The 23,701-nt window shown below is 43.0% G+C and overlaps 1 protein-coding gene across 1 annotated transcript in view; it reads left to right on the forward strand.

Annotated features, from left to right (window-relative positions):
- Positions 1-2,191: 2,191 nt before the first annotated feature.
- ncam2 (neural cell adhesion molecule 2) overlaps positions 2,192-23,701 on the forward strand; it is a gene marked incomplete at its 3' end in the record, with an annotated part of 258,585 nt that continues 237,075 nt past the window's right edge. Inside the window, exon 1 of the mRNA XM_083938175.1 lies at positions 2,192-2,317. Within this exon, the coding sequence (XP_083794301.1) occupies positions 2,266-2,317 (52 nt within the window). The 5' untranslated portion in view covers positions 2,192-2,265. The remainder of the gene's footprint in view (positions 2,318-23,701) is intronic.

Raw genomic sequence — 23,701 nt, forward strand, 5'->3', positions numbered from 1 at the left:
CTATCTATCTATCTATCTATCTATCTATCTATCTATCTATCTATCTATCTATCTATCTATCTATCTATCTATCTATCTATCTATCTATCTATCTATCTATCTATCTATCTATCTATCTATCTATCTATCTATCTATCTATCTATCTATCTATCTATCTATCTATCTATCTATCTATCTATCTATCTTAGGATAATGTAGCTTGGGACTTTATTTTAAGAATGACACTGGATGGTCAAAGATACCACGTACAGATCAATGTGCGCTTTAAACCTGCATTGACTGATTGTCTTTGCCACTTAGGGGCGACAAAACAATCTGTGAAAACAATATTGAAATATTCAACCTTATAAAGTTTGTGGGGAACATGTTAGCAAGCAAACCTATTTCCTCATCCAACAAACATCCAACAATATTAGTATTCATCTGGAGTCGTGTCTCTGGCCACCTTATAAATGTAAGTCCGATGTTATTATTGATATTGGGAATTTTATATATTCCCTGAGGGGAATATGTGGCTCCTTAGCTGCTAAATTCTCCACTGACCGCAAAATATTCACCAGGTAGCTCTGTCTTTCTTCTGTTTGGTGCAATTCAATTCAATTCATTCGACCCAACAATTCCCCCCTAGAGTACGGTGGCGTTGAAAACCTTCACTATAACAGACAGGAACGTCAGACAGACCCAGCTGCAACATACAGCAGGTGTATTGAAGGTTTCTTTTCTGGAGAGAAAAGCTGCATGTTCATAAAATATGAAAAGCAATTACTGCTACAGTACTGTGCCGTGCAGCTTTAACAGAACTTTGTGGGCCGACACATTTCAGCACAGTGTCCTGGCCTTTGGAGGCGATAACACTTAAGGTTATGTTTAATTTAAAAAATGACATCTGTGACACAAATGCCTACATTTTGAAACAACTGGGAGGGATGTTGCTCTTAGGCACTGTCTTCTGATAAGAAAATTATACTGATGGATGCTGTAATTAAAGGTCAGAATTTCAAACTATGATAGGACATGGACCTGATTACACCAGTCCAGCTACTGTGCATTACATCAACTGTCTATGATTATGAAGCAGAATTATAACAGAAACACCAGGATGACCACACGCTAAGTAAAAAAGAGTGGCTTTTTAGGGCAATTTAAGGGTGTTGATTATGCTAATGATCATACCTCACAAACAAGCACTTCCTCTCAAAGGAGCTGTACTCGAAATAATGAAAAAAACTGCACTCTGATTGCCTCCACACGGCTCTCAGGCACCCAATTTATCAAATTCTGACCATTTGTCACAACCATTGCACAAGGAACCCTCATGCACTAGCCTGTACGGACAAGCTACCGCAACAACAACAAAAAAAAACACACACAAAGAGGAAGTGCAGCTTATAGGAGGTATGAGACGCTGAGGGTGAGGGGCGTGACAAAGCGGCTGTATGGAATCAGAGGGCTGCTCACCCTATGTGCTGTTATTGGCTGGGGTTCAGACGCCCGTGTGGGTGCAGATGCTCTTTGCTGACACCCACAAACTTCCCTACATACAGCAAAAGGGGTGTGGGGGAATACATTTGTATTAGTTTACAAATTGTTTGTGGAATATTACTAACATATTATACCTTTAAACAAGTGGCTGACACAGGCAATTTGTGTCAAATTTGTTCAGTTGACAGAGTTTTGGGAATCTGACTTGGACGTTTTAGTTAAAAATAAACATTTTCTTGCATGAGACTCATTGTGTTGTCTGCATTACTCTCACGGGGGAACCATTTCCTTGCTTGTTTGTTTCTCTGGATTTCTGCACCGAAGGCACTGCTATTCCGAAACGGGACTACAAATGGTGGATACCAGTGGGCCCACAGACGGAAGGGAGCCCCCAGAATTCCTAGCTCCACCCCTGCTCATTATAAGTATATTATACATTTTCCTCAAGATCTGCTCCTTCCAACTTTACATGTTTTGAATAATCCAATATGGCTTGATTTGCCCTCTGCTTGTCTGCTTTTCATCAACAGCTATCATTAGTGAGGCTGGAGAGAAGTAAGGCTGGGGGGGGGGGGGCTCCTCAGCCACAGCCACAGCAAGCGCGGTGAACGAGCGTCGAGCGGGAGCGCGCGTATTGGAAGGAAGGGAAGGAAGGAGTAGAGGCAGATCAGTCGCCAGCGGAGCCCAAGACGGCGGATGAACGGAGCCGAGAGTGTGTGTCGCCCTTGTCGATTTATACAGCAGCTGAAAGAAGCGTCCGGCAGCCCGAAACCTGCCCGAAAATGATGCTCAAAGTGGTCCACCTCCTCGGGATGCTCGTCTGCGGCAGCCAAGGTAGGGACGCGTGCGTGAGTGCGCGAAAGCCTCCCGCCTGGTGACTTTGTGGACAAGTTGAGTGTATTCGCCACCCTGGTCTGCAGCAGGCAGAGAGGAAGAGGCAGACAGAGTAAGAGAGAGAGCGAGAGAGAGAGAGAGAGAGAGAGAGAATGAGGGGTGGATTGTTTAACTGGACGTTATTTGGTAGTTGAAGCACGTCTTGCAGGGGGCCAGCATGCTTTCTTAGTGAAAAGGGGGATTATGATGGGGTCCTTTTCTAGGGTGGGTGAGCTGTTGAGATGTACACTCTCTGCTCCCCGGACACAAACTGTCATGGTGATCATTTGACAGGGCTTGCCCTCGGTGGTTAGTTTTTTTAGGGACACCATTTAGGGTGCTGCGTTGTTTGGGTGTCTGGATCTCATCCGCAAAGAGCTGCTTTCATCCATCCAACTTCACCTGGCATCATGTGTGGAGAATTGGGAATCATGTTTGCTTGGACCACCGCCTTTCTTGCTTTCTCTCACTCTCAAGTCCACTCTTGCTGTGTGTGTGTGTGTGTGTGTGTGTGTGTGTGTGTGTGTGTGTGTGTGTGTGTGTGTGTGTGTTTGTGTGTTTGTGTGTGTGTGTGTGTGTGTGTGTGTGTGTGTGTGTGTGCGCGTGTGTGTGTGCGTGTGCGTGTGTCTCCGATAATACTGGTGAAAACGCGTCTTGTGTGCAGGTTGTGTCTGATTATACCGGGCCCGTGGTGCGTTCACACACACACAATACCTGGGAAAGTTTGGAAATATGAGCTGCATCTGTGACAGCAGAGTGACACTTCGCCGTTAATTGGGTTTCATGCGCGCGGCGGTGGCGCACCTGATCTGGAAAGGGATAATGATTGTCTGTGCCCGCGCGTGTGCGTGCCTGTGCCGTGCGCGCGTGTTGCACCCGCGGGGGGGGGGGGGGGGGGGATAAAGATGCTACCTGAGGGAGTGCTGCTAAAAGGGCACTGATGGAAAGCGCGTAGTCGCTTTTGCTCCATGTTTGTTTCCTGTACAGTGAAGCAAGCGCGTCCCCGTGGGCTGAGTCTGGCGTGCACTGCGAAAAAATACTCAACTCCTGTAGCTCCAGATTTACCAGTAATCTATTCCTTGAAGCGAAAACGATTTGGTTGCAGGACGAGATTATTTGGTCTCTTTCATTTGCATGCGTTTAGGGTTCCTGTTGTAACAAGTGAACACGCATCCAGGGTAAAACGGGTTATTGCTGCCCCGTGGCGAGATTTTTCCACTTGTTCAAATGAAAACAAATGGTCTTGAGTAAAAACAAAGAGGGAGTTTCAGATTGACTTTTTTCCTTTCTTTGCAGTGTGGAAACGCTGGGTTTCTGGCGCACAACAGCAGGTGGGGGTAGAGCGCTGCAAAGTGGTGCCAAGAGTGAAGCCATAAGCCACTGGTCGTTAAAGCAGCATGTTGCATCTTGTCCACTCTTACTGCTTTGCTTGCTTTCTCACGGGGGGGGGGGGGGGGTGGGGCAAACATGGAATAATAACAGTCCCCCGACAATACTAATGAACATGTAATTTAATTGAAGAAAGTTTAAGATTAAGTTTAATCTATAAAACAGGAACTGGAATTAAATGGGACTGTGCAATGTTTAAAGGTACCATATTGTGCTCATTTTTAGCTTCATATTTGTATTTTGTCTTTCCATCAGAATGCTTTAATTATCAAAAAACACTCATTTTCTCATCCTGTCTGTCTGAATATATCTGAATTCACCCTGTCTGAAACGCTCCGTTTTAGCGCCTGTCTCTTTAAAACCTCCTGGGGGGGGTGGAGCCGATCCCAGCTGACATCGGGCGTGAGGTGGGGTCCACCCTGGACAGGACGCCAGTCTATCACAGGACACATAGAGACGAACAGAGACAGACAAACATTCACACCTACGGGTGATTTAGAGTCATCAATGAACCGAACACCTGCACGTCTTTGGACTGTGGGAGGAAACCGGAGAACCCGGAGAAAACCCACACAGACACGGGGAGAACATGTTCAAAAAATTCATACAGCACTGTGACTGGTTTTATAATAAAACATACATTCACTCACTTTTCATAATACATTAATCAAATAATATTTCATTTTGTTTTGGCGGGTTGTAGCATGAAAACAGCAGCAGACCATCAACACAGATATTTTAATCATATAGAGTAAGATGCCAACCACAGAGGCGCAGTTTGATCCTCCTCAACATTTCTAAAAGGATTGTAGTTTATTGGCTCTTCACGTCTCCTCCATTTCAATCAATAAGACTGCTGGAAACTGCTGTAATGATGGGGAGCAAGATAATGCATTCAGAGCACCACTGACTTGTACTTTCATTAATTATTACATTTAATCCCACTGAGGTGAAACAAAGAGACTATAGCGTTCATGAGATTTAACTGGAACATCCGTAGCTTTGTTAAGTTCCTTTTGTTACAGTGGTATTACATCACCCAACCAACCAATTTACATTCGTACCGAGCTTTTCATGATAGTAATGTCCGCATAAATTGACCTATTAGACAATGCAGAGAACGTGCGGTAACGTGAATAACAAGGGTAGTACTGAGATGAAGGGTATGTACTGGAGCCTGAGTAGGATGTTCAATCCTTAGTGTCTTTTATTATCATTGTTGGGCCGTAGAGGAGACACGAAACCCACAGTGAAAGGACTAGAACCAGAAATAAGAGATTTTACTGTCTTTTCAGCAATTCAACACGACAGCCTTAGCTTCTGACAGGAGTCAGTGAGGTGCCCTGGCTCCTGCCTCACTAACTCTGCAGATATTCTCTGTTCTACCCCCTCTGGCTCCTGAAGGAAAACATTTGCTTTTGAAGTCCCAGCTCACCGTCTACCCTGCATTCAGTATGCATCCTTGAAGGTTTATGTATTTGGCTTTTACCGATGCTTAGTACAATGAATTATATGCTTGCACGGGCTCACCCGGGACTCGCCAATGTGATGCTAAGTGGCATAATTAAGATATTTCGCTGTATCTCTGGGGGGAAATGTCAGTGGCTCAGGGTTTAAAAGATTTATGCCCCCTTGCTTATGTGTCTCTCATTGCACCCTGAGCCTGAGCTTAAGCACGCGTTTGAGGTTTGCTTACATCCTGTAGTTCCGCTTTATGTACATGTTCATGTACACATGAGTGAGCATGAATGCAAGGGCACATACACTTAACCACACATGCACACACAAAATTAATCACCGGGTGAATATTTATTAGGGAAGTGCAGATTTTTTTCCTTTTTTTGCAGAATCTGTCCACTAAAAAAATCTCGGCTTTCCTACATCTCCTACCACGCTGATAACTTGACAGTTAACAATGCTGCACACAATTCTTAACACCATGCCACACCAGTCACAAACTCCCATTAAAGACATGCAAAGCTGTTCACAAAAGAAACGGTCCGTGTCTTGGTCCTGCAAGGTGGAATTGATTGCATTATTTGATTAATAGACTAGGACGGAGAGCCTACACATAGAGAGCCAGTGTATATATGGAAATGGAATCGCCCCCTCGAGGCAGCCGCATATGAGAAATCAATTTAAGGAACGACTAGAGTCAGCAGGCCTCTGAATCGTACAAAGGGCAATCTCAGTGTTATGGATATGCTATTTATTTGCCTGCAAGCTTTTGATTTTTCATGTGTGCCCTTTAGCACTCCATTCACTGAGTCCAGACGTTAGCATTGAATTCGAGCGCTGCAAATTAGACAGGAGGAGAGTGTTAGGTTCTCAACACCTGGATGTATGAGGAAAGCACTGCCAAGCAGCTGTCCTGCGGGGTTGTTGTCAGGTTGTCAGGAGAGTGAAATGGCAGAAAAGACCCAAAGAAATTAGCCTTCGCTTTGAGATATGTCAACCCCATATTCGCCTGCATGTTCCAGTCTATTTCCGAACTCAAAGACTAGAACTATTCAATTATTAAAGAGTAGGCTGTGTGACCAAAACTGTCCAACTGCCTAGTTTCAGCAATTCCAGGAAATGTATGTATAATCCTCTTGAAATAACCTAATCATCTATGCATAGTGAACTACTGGACCAATGTTTGAAGGGACTTTGAACTTTTTTTGTTGGAGAGGCAATCAAACAATCACAAACAGACACAAAATGACCACAAACAGACGCTGCATGAACATAGATGCAACAAGACCACAAAGACAAAAAAACAAGCACAAAGAGACCCAACAGACCTCATAGACAAACAAAGGGACTCGAAACCACTACAGAGACACAAAAATATTTCAACGGGACAAAAAGCAACCACAAAGTGACTCGAAATGACCACAAAGAGACACAGCATTATTACAATGAGACAAAATACAACTACAAAGCGATTTGAAAAAAACACAGAGACATAAAAAGCCTTTACAGACACACAACACATCTACAACGACTACTTTTTAAACGCCTGTGTTCAGGTGCTCATGACTCATAATCCTTCCACGGACGTAACTCCATAACTTCATCATTTGGAAGTTTAGAGGTCAGCCTTAGTGCAGTACCTTGAAAGAAATGAAAGGAGTGCCTTGCTCAAGGGTAGCTTGGAAAGCTCTGTGCACAAGCTTTGCAGCTTGTGGCTCAGTTAACAGGATTAGTATCAGGGATTAAGAGAACTGTGCTGCAAATATACGCATACTTATTTGAAGATGTATTGTCTTTTAATGACACATTTTTGGGCTTTTAGGCGACAGCAGAGGTGCTGAGAAGAGAGACGACATTCTCAACAAACAGTTCCAGTCGGTGAACATTTGGCATTTGGTTCTGAAAAGCCTTCAGTTATTTGCAATGCATGTAGCAAAAACAGCAGCATGCTCAATAATGCCCTCCGCCAACCTCGGCCTATTTTCGCTCAAATTACCCATTATTATCATGGAAGTGACTAATGTTCTCCTCGGGGAGTCTCTTCCAACCACAAGCCAAGAAAATGTAGATCCGCGGAGCAGTCGGGGTCTTCCTGTAGGAACACTTGGGCTCATTATATTCTATGTTCTGAATCGGGAACATTGGGAAGGATAGAGCGAGAGGATTTATACAGAGAGAGGAAGAGATTATATTTAAAAATTCATTCAATTCAAGTGAATCTGATCGCATCATAAATTGCATTGCTAGAGATTGAATCAAACTCTATGGAGTCTCACTGTGCCAAAATTAATAAAATGTAATTGAATCCTGTCGAGATGGAATCAAATTAGGCCAGACTGACGTGATTGGAGAAGGCAGCTGCTGCGTGCTCCTGTGGGTTTGTCTACTGTTTTACATCAGTTTGGTGCAAGTCGAACAGGGGACTCTTTGGCTCCTGTTTATGTGTGTCCTGCCAGTCTAAATGCCAGTCTAACTAGCAGGCTAATAGGCAGAGCCAGGATGCCAGGGTGACAACAGAATCAGTGGGCACACTGGCTGACTGACAGATGGATGGAGGGTAGCGATTGCATGGTCTTTCTGGTTCTCTCCTGTTGCTCACTTTATTTCTGTAGCCTGCTCCTTTGTCCCCTCATGGGATGCAGCACTGTTGGACTGGGGCTCACTCTTGGGTTTGGGCACCGGCAGGCATGATTAAAAGAAGGAGAGAGGGATGAGAGAGATGACAGGAAGGCTTCAGAACTACTCCGTTTCAAGCTGTGCGTTCTGTGTGACCCACTTAGACCGTATTAATAACAACACTGAATGAAGCATTGGGGTTTGCTTCATAGTGGACCGATGTAAATCATATGCAAATGATAGATTCATCACATTTCTATGACATAATGCATACATTAATGAAATGATGGCAGTGGTGGTGGCAGACTGTTGATCTGGTTGACCGTATATGACGGATGGTCTTGCAGTAAAATAAGATTCAGATGAAAACAATTTCTTTTCCATCCTGTTTGGCAATGTATGCAATTTAGCATATTTAGTTAGACATATTTTGATGAAACACTCTTGAGTATCTATTCCAGAGTATTGATTATTCCACAGGCAGCTCGATGTAACCCCGAGCTCAGGTCTGAATATTTGCAATTTCACACAATCTATTAAGGAGACTAAGTGTTTTCATGCTCCAAACAGCTCCTTTAAGTTGCCAAATTAAACCGAAAGAGAAGTCACATCCTAGAGTAAACCTCACAAGAATACTCTGTTCTCTGCGGAAGCACTGCACCGTTGCATGGCATTACACCCAACATTATACTTGGCGTTGGTGAGTTTTGACACAATTCTTTCAATAGCTCTACTTTCACACCTTACACAGGTACACCTGTGGAGTGTGCAAGTAAATCTGAGATATCAATGACAACACTAATTCCCATTGCATACAGAGACTCAACTGTGCTATTGCATGTGGGAGTTTTGATAATTGTTTATATACTGTACCTACTGTACCATGTCAATCCAAAGTCTGAAACATCGGAGTGTGTCTTTTATAACAATCAACAGTAATGTATATGCAGTCCGAAGTAAATGAGCTAAAACATAGAAGTACTTGCGTGTGGCCCGTTGCATGAAAGTAAAGGACGGACTTTGCTGTTATTGGGTGACAGCGAGGGTTAACTAGATGACACAATAACAGACAGTTGAATGTGTTCAGGCGAACACATGTGGTGGTTAGCAGTGTCACCTCACAGCGAGAGGGTTCCTCCTTTGAATCCCGGCTCGGGCACTTCTGTGTGGAGTTTGCGTGGGTTTTCTCCAGGTTCTCCGGCTTCCTCCCACAGTCCATAGACATGCAGTTGTTAGGTTTATTGATGACTCTAAATTGCCCGTAGGTGTGAATCTGTCTTTGTTCGTCTCTATGTGCCCTGCGATAGACTGGCGTCCTGTCCAGGGTGGACCCCGTCTCACGCCCGATGTCAGCTGGGATCGGCTCCAGCCCCCCGCGACCCCGACAGGGACAAGCAGTTGAAGATGAATGAATGAATGAATGTGTTCACATTGAAACACAGATAATGAAGAGGAGCCATCTATTGACAGCCAAAGAACTATATTTTCTTACTTCTCCCTGCTGGACGTTGTTCTTGTGTCAATTGAGCATTAGTCAGTGCTAGCACACACAGGCTGCCCAATGTATACATGGTCCATCACAGTGATTGAGTAAGGAACTAATGCTAATTGTAGCCCTGCTGGCTCGTAGACACTAATGAGAGAGTGGTGGAGGATTTTGGAAACACCTATCGGCACCTTCGATGAGACAAGCCAGGGAGCAGCCTTTCACAATGCAATCTTAAATGTGAAAAGAATATATACTAGTTTATTTGTACAGCTGCTTGGGTTTAGTGTTCACTATTCAACATTCGAGAACTTTGTAGTTTTGTTTGTTATAAACACATTAATATTTCTCAAAGTAGTGTCTTGAAAAAGTTTCTCTATTTCTCTGTGGATTGAGCCTTTTGATATTTCCACAGTATTTTTAAAGCTCCTCAACCTGCTTTATAATGAAAAAAGAACTTGGTATCTTACTTTATAGAGGAGAGATGACAAAGTACTCTGGCCACACTAACATGTAAATGTTTATGGATTTCATGGTCAGCATCTTATACCCCCAGGCCATCAGGACAAACCTGTTTAAAGCTGAGATAATAACATCAGCAGCCTCAATAGATCGTCAGCTCTAAAATCAAGTGAAACTTTACTGTAGTAGTTGACTGAGTGTTGTGAAGCGGTCTCTTTGTTGCCTGGCATCAACTGCTTTGTATTCTTTACTCTGCTAGCCTTGCAGTCTCGACTTTTCCTTTGGGCTTACAGTATTAAATTATCTTGTGCTGTATTGTGTTGCCTTGTATCCATCCTATTCCCTTGTATTCATTCATCCATCCATCCATTCAGACATTGGGCCCTTGGCTTGTCATTCCTGCTGGTTAATTAAGCCAAATTGTGATTGATGGACTCTCAAGTGAATAGCTGTGTGGTCCCTTTGCTGATCCGCCTGAGGAGATCAACGCACATGCCAATCACACCTCACAATGGTCTCCTAAACAGTGTCTGGGACATAGTGTGCGATGTTGAGGCCATATACTTGTCCCCCACCCATCAGCCCCCAGTACTCTCGAGCATTAAGATGGCTTCAGGTTGTGCAGTGTCCTTGTGGGGATTGGTTCTGCTTGGAAATGATGCAGAGACGATCTTGAAAAGAGATCTGTCTTCTCAGATTTCTTGCCTGGTGGCCAGTATCCTTGTTTGTAGGAAGCAATTCTTGATGAGGAATAGATGAGAGGGAGAGTGAGTGATAGATGAGAAAGAAGGGGGGGGGGGGGGGGGGGGCGGACACTTGAGACGTGGTCGCCGTGCAGCAGAATAGCTCGCAGTGAGGCCAAACTGTCTCTGCTCTCCTGATTGCCTCGCCATGCCAGGCAATCTTCAAAAGGAATCTCTTAATGCAATGTGGGCCAGCTTATTTTTGTTTCTATCTCTTCTCCTTCCTATTTTCCACTTTTCTCCCCCTTTCATTCCCTTCCTCTTTTCATGTGCTTGCTCTGTTCTGTGGTCCTCCCACACTAGTCTCATCACCAGCATCTGTAGGGGGAAGATATCCTGTTCTACCCTACGTGGGAAGCTTTTCAAGCAGTATCCATGCTTAATGTTATTTGCCTTGGAAGCTAATGATGTTTGTTGTTCTGCTGCTCAATATAGTTAATAACACCTATGGATTTAATGTTACTTGACTCTCCTCTGCGCACTAGCGGTCAGGAATTTTCAATTAAAGCTGTTCCAGGGTTATTCTGTCAAGCGTTTTATCATCTCTCAAAGTAATAATGATCGTCTTGCAAGCACTCAAAAGGTGCATCAGACAATCTGTAGGCGTGTTTTTAATTACTTTGTATATCTGCACAACTTCCCATCATTCCTAGCTGGCCTACTCCCAATGTGGCCTCTCTGGGACTGTTGTGGTCCTGCCCACCATTTGTGTTCCCAAGGATGCACGCCTCCACAGGAATACACAAGGGATTTCTCAATAATTAAAAGAACCTGTCTTATCTTTACTTAGATTGGATTTTTACTGACGTGCATCCAATCTAGGTGAAATACGTTTTCTCACGTGTCAGTCCCAGTCTTTTCTTCGCCTTTGGGATTAGAGGGTCCCACATGAGTGACTCTGCTGCGGATATTTTTGGATAGACTTCACTGGCCTACCTACTAAAACCTTGTTTTTCTTTTCCTGTTTTGTGCACAAAAGAGCTGATCATCGTGATCTTCATACTCACTTCCTGCATTAGTCAAACCCGCATAACAACCGTTGTTTGTCACTAATTGGACCACATTCATGTTGTTTGTGCATATTTAAAAGGTACAGTGAGATAAAGAGTGATGCAAGAAGATGAGGAAGATTTGCGAGAACAGTGTTAGCCATCCTTTCATGTGAATGTATGTGCTTCAGGGCTTGAGTCTTAAGAGAGCCTTGTGATCTTGTGCACAACTGCCTTTGTAGCCAGCAGGTTCTTGTTGATAGGCACTGATTGTAATGAGCACCAAAGAGACCAAATCACAATCTCAGAGTCCAGGAAAACAAATACTGTTAGTGTGTCATAGGGCTGTGTGTTGTCACGAATCTTGGGATACAATGTATCATATTGTGATATACTGGGGTTTGATTTTAGGAACTGCCACAGTGGATAGTACTGCCAAAAACTGCATGGGATTTGCATGAAGTAAACTTTACAGTTATATATTCTTCTGCATATTCAACTTATGTTAAACTAATTCACACTGCGGAGGATACATTTTGAAGTTGTGTATTTGTCCAGTGTTGGAAACTCATGAAACTCTCCCGCCACTATCTTGTTAGCTTGAAATTCCTGTGCTGTGGTCATACTTCAACATGACTTTCAGGAGTTTGTTACAGAACCAGATTAGATTTCTCAGAGCATGCTATATTGTCGAACCAGAGTATATTTCAGCTAGCTAAAGCCTGTATGTTGCTCCAAGAACCAAGATTACTTTTATTTCACGCTGCTTTTCATCCATCCTGCAGAGTCTGGAGTAGGCGACCACAGAAATGATAGATCGTCTCGGCACTTGAGGCGAAAAGCCCCAGCCATGGACGTGTAGAAACATTGCAATGCAGCTCCTCAGTCAATAAGCAACAAGAAGCTTTGCTGGAAGCTGCAAAAAGCGGATGTGGTTCTGGCTGTGGCAGCCCTCTCCCCAAGGAGGCGGCCTGGGCCACAAATTAATAGAGCACTCCCACATGATCGGGGAGTTTCATTTGGAACCGTCACGGTACATAAAGCCCCACAGAAATGAGGAGTTCACTGAGGTCCCCGTCCACTTTCCCACGAGTCCCCAAATAACCTGTGTGATTGTAACACTGCCCAATGTTCCTTCACCTATGCACCTCCCTCTTTGAAACTCCTGGGCAAAGCTTTACCCATGCTCATCCTGGTTCAATTACCACAACTCCCTGCCTCCTTTTATCCTTTCAAAGTCTGTGATGCACATCCTGTTGCTCCTCTGGTTAACATCCCTATGACACTACTACACAATGAGTGATGAAATGTAATATTTCCAATGTTAAAAGTTCCACAATCAAATCCAGAGAAAGCTTCATATGAGTATAATTAAAAAACAGAAAAACATGGGAAAATATTTTGATTCCACCTCCCTCCCCGTGTGATGTATTGGCCTACAAATTTTGAGCGCATCTTAACATTTTTGCATCCCCGCCCCTCATAGACACTGTCACTGATTTGACATCAGCGTGAAATTCAACGTGACAAACGCGGAGAGTGGTGCGCCCCCGAGGCCCGCTTTACTCTTATCATTATCCTTGCAATGCCTGAGATTAGACACAGCAACCGACTCTCTCACAGCAGCGTGCCTCAGAGCGAGGATTAACACAATGACTAATCACTCAACTCACTGGACACAAAACATACAGTACTGATTCATATTTTGTCACAAAGTCTAGTTAATAAAAAAACTGGCGTGGAATATTGGCTTGTGGCATAACATCGTATACAAATATATATTTAGAGAGAATAACCTAATCATCTTTTTTGTCTCAGTAAAACAGTTTGCACAATAGGGAATATTCAAGTTAGAGCATTTGTTTATTATTTTTTCTTTAGGGCCTGACATGTAGGCCTTTGAAGGTCTAAAGAAGTCCACGGAGACTGCTTATTTACAGGGCCCAGAATTAGGTGGGACACGCCCGTCCTTCCCTGCCTTATAGCCCCCTTCGTCTGGCGCCCTTGCTCGGACCACAACCATCTTTGAGCTCAGCCTGCATTTCGATCTACACCTGAAACGTTCCGCAACTGTATCTCTTGACATTATTGAGCTGACAAAATCTGCGTATGTTAACAATATTGGATTATTTTAGCACTATTTCTCAATTCTCAACATATAACCACCACAGAAAATATTGATTCACTTGATTATCACTATGACTTTTTGTGATACTGTAACAATTCTCAAAATCTCAACCTTTTCCAGTGTATTGAAACCCTAACCCTGTATCATGATGCGTATGGCATCTCCAGATATGACAGCCCTAGTATGAAACCAATTTATTTCTGGTTATGTGACTTAAAAAAACAGTTGAGTGTTAGCACTTTCAATTTTGTGCTGTGTTGTTTGCCAGAGACGTGCAGTACAGTGTAACAATTTCCAGCCAACTGCTGGATGGCCCTATTGATCTTTTGTCTCAGAGTGTAACAAACAACTTAGCTTTTCTATTTCACTTTGATCCTCCTCCTTCCACGAATGACTACCTGTTAGCGTTGTGAATACTGATCACTGCTCTCTGCTCCTTCCACCCTATGGGATGTCAAAGAATTCCAAGAAAATAAATCATCTTTTCAAAACCAGTGAGAAAAATGTCTTTTTCTGCATTTTCATAGTGTAACCAATGGGTGATCGGCATAGTTTTCATAATATGTCCCCTACAGACAGAAATAATGTGTACAGATATGGAATATGAAGGCCATTGCTTTGTATGGTAGGACAAGAACGCTGGTTATTTAGTACATGACACATGTTGAGGCTGTTACCTGACCATGTACCAGGGAATTTTCCCCCTCCAAACACTGGTGCTCCCTTTATCGCTTACTGCAGGTGAGTGTGTGGCAGTCTTGCTTCACCCCGCCTTGAGCAGAGCGCTTACATAACCTTCCACTTGTATAACCTGAGAAAACAGGAAACAGAAAGAAATACGTCACTACTGTATCCTGGGGTGCACTGTGCCTCCCAAATAAAACCATTAGTTATGTGGAGTGGTAGCACACCTCAGGTTGTGAGGAGTTGAAAGGCTTTGCTGTGATGAAGCGCGTGGCGCTCGGCGTGACGTATGGCCCGGGCTCTGGCGGATGCTGTGTCACTCCAAGGTTGTTTAATGGAAGTCTTTTCCCTGTTATAGATTTGCACGACGTGCCTCTGAGGCTTTAGCACCTGAGTGCTGCATCTTAGCAACACAAGCATCTTTGTGTGTGTGCGTACGCGTGTGTGTGTGTGTGTGTGTGTGCAGAGGATATGAGCTCATCTGATGCTCATAGGTCATCCCCCCCTGTGAAGTCTCATACTATACGTGTGTTAATCAAATCCGATCCTTTCAAAGCGCTGCCAAAGTGGAAAATGATTTCTAAGGGGGGAACGACTGCGGCTGTGTGTGTTTGTTTGTGAGCGCATGTATTTTAGGATTTTGCTTACTCTTTGATTTTTAGCTGTCTTGAGTTTTGCCCCTTGCTAGCTCAGGGCTCAGAACGTTGAGTGAAGATGCAGAGCCAATATCTGTCTGCATCAGCAAAACTGCATGCAAAACAACATACTCACAGGCATGCATGCAGAGTATACCGGAAGACCCGTGTCTCGCATAACTGTAGGCCCAGCGCCCCCCTCTTGGAATCCTGAGATAATTGCAAAAGTTTTAATTTAATGTTCAACCCAGTGAAGCGTGTCCCTGCGAGGTCAAGGAAATCAGATAAGTGGAGGAGAAAGTTCAAGCACCGAATCAAAATCAGGAGCTCCAAGCTAGCCGGCGATTACGGTCCAATCATCATCTCTTGGCGGGTAGCAAGTAAGTGATCATGAGAAGGCCTGATAGTCCATCAGCAGCACGGAGGGGGGGGGGGCGATGCACTTGGTATGCCTGTGTTCTCAACATGCTCAGCCATCTGCGGTGTGTTCCTGGATACACACAAAGCTGCGGGATTCGTGCAGTTTCTTGGAGAGGTGGCAGAAAGCTGCGAAGAATAAAAATGTAAAATGAGTGCCAACCGAGGTCAGCAGAGCAACACTTGCCACTGAGTTCTCTGTGAAATGTAAATATCTGAACACATGTCGGACTATTATCCTTACTTTTCTTTGAAGTAACAGTCAATCACAATCCCGGTGTAAGCTTGTCAGCAGTCAGTGTTTGATTGGATATGCGGACTGTCTGACAGCATGTGTTGGGTGTATGTTTGTGGGAAATGGGTGTTGCAAGCCGTCGTGAACCTTTACAAAGCAGCTTGACATCTGAGCAGAAGGGGAAACGAGCTCTGCGGCAGCTGCACATCGCTTTAAATTTCACTCTCCTCCTTTTTGACACTTATCTTGTAATTCAAGTGTAGGTGTAATTTCACCTGCTGCTGTTGGTTGAAAAAAACAGTCTGCATGCCATGTTACTGAACTTTCTCCTGCCAATGATCAAATCAAACACGGCTTTGCTCCCTTCAGCCAGTGAGGAAATCCATCTAATTGTTAAGTTATCGTTCTGGGATAGGGAAAAAAAAACGTTCTGATTTCTTTAGATTTCTTTAAACCAATCATATCGTCTGGTGCGGTGCTAATCCGCAATACAGCAACAGTGCCTTTGCAAAATACAGTCAATAGCAGAGATCAGGGGTGTCAGAAATTTCATTGATTCATGCCATTTTAAAGGTAGTGTGTAGATATACTAAATGCTTGTGTACGTGTAAAATAGCGCTGCAAATTTAGGTGAAATTTTGTCATGGGGAGGAAAATACTGGCTAAAATTAGTGACCAATGGCAGGATTTATCCCAGCTGTCCACTGTGAGTCAGACCACCAAATTAAAATGTTGTGTACTGCTGAGCTTCAGAAAGGTGAGAAGGGCTGGTGATTCTTGGAATCAGAAACAACAACTGTGTTCCATGAAAAGCAACTCATGCGCGTTAAACCACAGGAATCGACTGTGCGGTCGAGTTTGTTTGTGCGTGTAAACAAACACGTTATTTGCCCGTCAGACACAAGTGAGAGTCATGCGAAATGGCCCTGCGTCAGTGTGTGAAGAGAGAGAGTGGCCATTGTTTGCTGTGCAGGCCCAGTGATGCTATCGCTGCTAATCTACTGACTGGGTTATTGTGCCGGGAGCTGCCAGAAGACATGGCACCACTCCATATGAAGCTCAGCGGAGGCCAGTTAGAGTTCAGGGTACGTGGCAGAGTGCATATGTGCATACTGGGTGTGCTTGAACTGTGTGTCATGTTATAAGGGGAGAAAAGGAAGATTAGTGTGATGACTTACTGTTATTATCTGTGGGTTGCTATTAAGGTCGAGCTACAATTTACAGTCATTTTCTTTATGGACTGATTATATGTTTAGTATTTACTAAACTATTTACATTCATCCGACCAACTGCCCCAAAACTTGTAGAACAATAAAAGTAGTTTGAGAAACTGGACATTTTGAAAAAGGATCAAAACGGTTGTAAATGAATTTGGGTGTCAGCTATAACTGGGATAGTAGAATTACTGAGGTTGTGAGTAAGTCAAGTCAAGTCAAGTCACTTTTATTTATATAGCACATTTAAATACAGCAGGAGTTGACCCAAAGCGCTTTACATTAGAAGAAATCAGGTTTGGGCAGGACAGTAGATAAAAGGAGCCCAAGAATACACAGGTCTTGACAAAACAAAGCATAAAATAAGTAAAAAGAAAACAAAATAAGTAAAAAGAAAACAAGTAAGACATTTTGTAGGTAGCTAAAAAAAACAGGACATGAGTAGAGTGGAAAAAAACAAGCTGATCAATCATTTAGTTGATGGACAGAAAGTCAATTGCCAGCTATTTTGGTAAGCGATTGATGATTTGTCATTTTTCAACCCAAAACTGTCGCCCAGACAAAACAAGCAGTTAGGAAATGGTGATTCTTATTTTCTCATATCTAATAGACATATCGTGTACAATAATGACATATATTCTAGTGAAGCAACTACAATACATACTAGTGCAATAATTACATTCATTTAAGTGCAATCATTACACTATCTTCATTTATTTTATTGATGTTTGTGTTAAATTTAGGTTTGCCAAAAAGAGTTAATCTTGTGGTGTCTTTCTGGGGCTTTTTTTTATTGCACTGATCAGAAGTAACACTCCGCATTTAGTCGGATTTTGTGGAATTTCCATTTCCTATATTTCACATTTAATACCTGCAGAACTCAACATTAACCTCAGGCTCCCTAAGTGGTAGTTGCCAGATGTATTCATGCACACACTGACTGCCTGTCATCCACATGTTGGGAGCATTTGAACCAAACCCATGTTAATTTCCTCGTTCACTCTTGTAAAGATATAAACAATACATGAGCCCGGTGAGGAAAATCAATGGCGCGGCTGTAAGTGAAGGATGAAATGCGTTAACGAGTTTCCTGCTGATCCCCTTGACATCATTGTTTACCTCGTGGAGGTCATTATCGTCCTCTTTGCCTTTTTATTTCCTCATCACACAAAGCAAAATGAAACAAACAGGAGGCGTTGCCTACATGTAAAATATATGACTATACTATAACATTATATGCATACATAAACAGCCTAATTAGCAGTGGCTTTATATGACAGTGAGACAGGGTGTGTGAGGAAACGTGTGTGTCCTTCATGCCCTTTAATTGGCAGTACAGTATTGTAGTGTGTATTACAGCTGTGTGGCTGATGGCTCTATTCCAGTCTACTGTGTGTGTATGCACGTGTGTGTACATGCGCGTGCGTGTGCATAGACCCATGTGAACAAGTGATTTATGGGCTGTTTTTAATCAGGCGGTAGAAAATGTTATTAGACAGCCTTCTCGTGCTCTCGTCGCCTGCAAATGAGACGGCCCCCGCTGCACCCTGGGATAGCCTCCTGTAATTAGTTCTGCGAACTCACCTGTTACAGAGATAGATTGAGGGAGAGGGAGGGAGGGACGCTGAGAACGGACAGACTTTAAGGGTAACAAGCAGACAGGTAAACAAACCCGAGAGGAAGAGGATGGGGTGCATAGAGGTGACAGAAGCTGACCTCAACACCACCACATCTCTCTGTTAGTCTTCTAACAAGCGAGCCAGCGTACTTTCCCAGCATATATTAGGATGGGATGATGTTGCACTCTGCACCATCTCTTTCTGAGGATTGTAGGAGTTTGCTCTCTGGTGTAAAGACCAGAAGTTTTATATCCACTATAACGGAACAGACTGTACCTTCTTTCACAGGAACAACCCTCATTTGGAGAAAGAAATCATCTTTAATCTTTCAAGCTTCTACTTTAAAAAACAAAGGAGATGTAAAAAACGGTAAAACCGTCCAATATTCTTTGGAGGGGTATCATTTTTACTTATATTAGGTCTGAATCCTGATCAATAACACTGATCGATCCTGATCACACAGCAGCAGTGACTGCAGCCTGTATCTATTCATTTACTCTCATCATTTATCTTCCAGTGAAATGAAATATTAATAATAGCAGTGTTCAGATATAAAGACATGTAAGTGCCACACGGTAACCTGACTTGGGTTTTGAGGAGTTGTGTAGATATTTGACACATTGCACAGCAAAAACATCATAAATCTAGACACATGCACACACACACACACACACTCTCTTTCTTCCTCACTGTCTCCACTGTCAGTGAACGCTCACACCACTGTTGTCATAGCTGGATACTGATCCGTTCTGCTGTTGTCGAAAGCTCGCTGTGAAACGTCTGTGTGTTGGCTTTCCACATTGTTTTGACGCTCATACGCTAAGGCAGTGCGCCTGAGCCATGTAATCGAAGAGACACGGAAATCTCACCTTTAACAATATGGAAACCTTTAAACATGGATCAAATATGTGGTGTGAAGAGTGCATCATCTAGCTATACAGTAAAAAAAGAATGTCGGCGATATCTTGTTATGATTTCTTGAGACAAGGCCAAGAACACAACCTTGGTGATGAATATAAGATATTTGTTGGTATAGACTTACTTTTCAACAAATATGTTTTTCCAGTCTTGAACTAAGCGTGCCACCCTGCCAAAATCATCATGTGACCTGCCTGCTCTCTGGCGCATCACTGAGTCCTGATGAACCGACTGTAGCTGCCGGCCACAGGCTCTCCACTGAGCACCGCCATGACAGCCAATCAAAACAGTGGCCTGTCACTCCCTGCCACACACACAATGACAAACACGCACTAACAAATACACAAATACGGAAAAAAAAACCTGAAATTGACAGCACAGGTATAGAATTTAAATCTACACATATACAAACACACACACACTGTGCTTCTCCGGTGCTCCTGACAGGCCAGTAAAAACATTATGAAATATTCAGTAAGGCTCACTGTTGTTTGGGTTCTACCTGTCTCAGCTTTTCTCCTTGCTTTGTGTGTGTTTGTACGAGAGAAGAAGAGATGCTGTCTATGTGCATGTTGGAATCAGTTCACGCTATTCTCCCTCCTGGATATATTCAGTGTAAATGTGTGTTTGTACTATCTCTCACTTCCTGCTGTCACGGTCCGCTGTGTGTAATTGGATCAGAGCCAGGCCAACCTTTTGTCTGTGTGTTGCCCTGTGCTTACATCAACTATGTTTGCCTTCTAAGCAACATCGCCAAGAAGACAAACTTGGAGCCAAACTTTGAGCCTCTCTATTTTGAACTCCCGAGCATATATACATAAGTTTTGTTTTTGCTTTCTTTAAAATCAAAAGGCAGTGACCTTTGACCTTATTTCTTCTCTTTGACTGCAGTTATTGTGTCTTCAGTTAATCAATTGAAATGGCCTTGACTACATGAAACGCCGGATCAGCATTCCAGATCCAGCAGAAGACACACAGTTCAGCTGTGTCAGCCTTTGGGGTCCCACAGGATTCTACTGTCGGCCCCATCGTGTTCTGTTCATGCACACCTGCTCTGTCTCAGTCCCATTATATTTTTCGTAGTGGAGATTATAGTTTCAAACGATTCCTCTGATTGCAGTTGTGATAGCAGAGGTGTTACCTTGTCGTGCTCCCTTCCGTTTTAAATATGCACCGCTTTCAACTGCCTTTTTAGAGAAGTTTTTTTTTGCACAAAAATTCCCCTCATGATTACACCTCTTACATTTCTGTTTCCTCCCACTTAACACTTTTTCTCTATCTGACTCAGACAGGTGGCATTGGGAATGCTGTTGAGCGATTAACAGGTCATATCACTATTGCATCATCTCAGATGAGGGAGCCACTCCATCTGTGTTTAGAAGACTACTCTCACCGTGCCTTTCTAATGTCTACAGGGACGATCTATCCGACCAGTTAAGAAGCTGTAAAACGGGATGTATTATTGGGAATGTGCTTGTAAATTATCTTATGTATGCAGATGATCTGGTTATTGATTCTCCTACCAGTGCTGGATTTCAACAGTTACTGAATTAACGTTCTGCGTATGGTGTCAAATTTGATGTGAAATACAATGTAAATGTTAATTTGTAGAGCAAAAAGGGATAAGGACCTTAGGCCACCATCTTGTTATCGCTTAGGCCAGGTGATGTTTGTGTGCTGTGAAACTAAATATCTGGAACACATCATTACGGATGAAATGTATGATGACGATGACATGAATAGACAGCGGCGTATGTTATATGCACATGCTCACATGTTGGCTAGGACATTTTCTTATCGCTCAGATAGGGTTACGGTCGCCCCCTTTAGATTCTACTGTACCACTCTTTACTGCACACATGGGTGGTGTTTAAGAAGGGGTCATCCAGAAGCTCCAGGTTGCTGATAATGATTGAATGCATGTATTGCTTCGAAAACCAAGGTGGTGCAGTGCAAATGACATGTTTTGTAATGTAGGAGTCAACACGCTTCATGCACTCATGAGAAATTTGATGTACAAATTAGGTTCATTGATGACTCTAAATCACCCGTAGGTGTGAATGGTTGTCTGTCTCTGTTCGTCTCTATGTGTCCTGGGATGGACTGGCCTCCTGTCCAGGGTGTACCCCACCTCACGCCCGATGTCAGCTGGGATCGGCTCCAGCCCCCCCGTGACCCCGACAAGGACAAGCGGTTGAAGATGAATGAATGAATGATTCTCATAATTGTATTATTATGCAGCTGACAAATCCTTGTCCCAGTGCTGCTACCAGCCACCTATGTGGAAACATTGGTATTGTCTTTTTAAATGGACCTTCAGTCTCTTCAATAAAGCTGATGATGATGTTGTACAAAGTGTTAAAACAACACTTTGCAGTTTTACTAGGCGTTATATGCCAAAATATTTTGCATCTGGGACCAGTTAGTTCCTGGAATCCTCTCCGGTTTGCTGGTATCTGGTCCCTGCCAAGAAATAGTAAATAAGCAACATAAAACACCAAGTTGTCTTTTTTACACTTCAGTTTTAGTGCAGATTCTACAGAAGTCTTAAGGGAAATAAGACTTATCATACCCTACCACCTCTGAGGAGCATTTCATCTACAGTTGGAAACAGCCAAACAATTATGAGTGTTGCAATAAATCTGCATCAGACGTAGAATAGTTCAGATGCTAATTTCTTACCTGAAGTTCTTCTCCTCAGACAGTTGCTGCGGTGTGTTTACAACCCCTTCACTATGACGGCGTGTCACGGTTGGAAAGAGATGATTGACGTGGCTCGAAACCTTTGGGGGCTAAAGACATTATTCACTCCATCAAACAGGAATAAATAACAATGCTTTTTTTTCTTACCGTGCATTTTAACCACTTCATTAGATCCCAGACCAAACTAAGAGGCAATAATTAGCTAATTGGACATGTGTAAAAATCAATGTGCCCTGACAAATCTCTGCATACTCCGAAACACACGCACATACAGGACATATACAATATCTTAACATGTATTGCAAACACACAGTGGTAATTAGTGTTCCTGCATGTTTGGAAAGATCATGACTTTTTTACATTGGTATTGTTACAAACAAACTTATAATAATGTGTTACTTTGTGAGCTTTACAGGGCAATCTGTCTTACCTTTTGGAAAGGGAGGGCTAGCTTTTCCAGGCTTTGAAGTGTCAGTAAGAATATAGAATATGTTTGTATAAGAATATAAGGACGGTGTTCAAGTAAAAAGCCTGTAAAGTCAGATACGTCTTCTGTTCTGTGTCTTTGACCCTCTGAACTCCCAAGCAGTTAAAAATATTCAACCGTTTTCCAAGTGCCCATAAGTGTTATCAATAATGGAAAAAAATATGGGGCTCCACATGCTATACATATTAAACTATTTACATATTGACAGCCTCCACTTACAACCTCTCTTACCATCTCCTTTCTGCTCTGTCATTTACTGATCTTTGTCATGTGACTTTTGGTCTCAGACTAATCAATCGTGGCTTTCCAGTCGTGCTCAGCAGTGCAGTTTTTTTGTGCTAATGCTTTATTTTTGGCAGAATTTTAAATGAGATATGTAGAATAAAGTGATTTTCATCAAATGTCAGTATTTTAAGCCTCGATTTGGTTACTGTTTCCTGATGGAAGCATTAGTCACACGTGATTAGTCTGAAATTTGAAAACCCAGTGATAATGTCTGTTTTTGCAGTTTCTGTCGATGATGAATGGCGTCATTTTGGCGACGTCTTTAAAATAAGACATGCTTTTCAAACGACCCAGTGGGTTGTGGGGTTCAGAGGATTCGTTTTCACCGCTAAGTGTTCCACAATTAATGATGATGATGATGCAGGTTGAGAACTGACAGTGTGTAGTCTGTAATTCAATTCAATTCAATTTTATTTTACTTATATCAACCAAATCATAACAAAAGTTATCTCAGGACACAACCGCTTGTCCCTGTCGGGGTCGCGGGAGCCGATCCCAGCTGACAGGCAGGTCCACCCTGGACAGGACTCCAGTCCAGCAGAGACAGACAACCATTCACACCTACGGGTGATTTAGAGTCATCAATGAACCGAACACCTGCACGTCTTCGGACTGTGGGAGGAAACCGGAGAACCCGGAGAAAACCCACGCAGACACGGGGACAACATGCAAACTCCACACAGAAAGGGCCCCAGCCGGGATGTGAACCTGGAACCTTCTCGCTGTGAAGTAGTGACGTAAACCTTTGCAGCAGGCAAAAACATACTGTAGTGAACAAAATAAATTATAACTTGTCCTTTGATTTCCTCATCACTTCAGTGGCAGACATTTCATTACGTCTAATGAGAGAAATTGCACATGAAGCACTTTGTTCTCA

Source organism: Echiichthys vipera (assembly GCF_963691815.1).
Source record: "Echiichthys vipera genome assembly, chromosome: 23".
NCBI classification, from domain to species: domain Eukaryota; kingdom Metazoa; phylum Chordata; class Actinopteri; order Perciformes; family Trachinidae; genus Echiichthys; species Echiichthys vipera.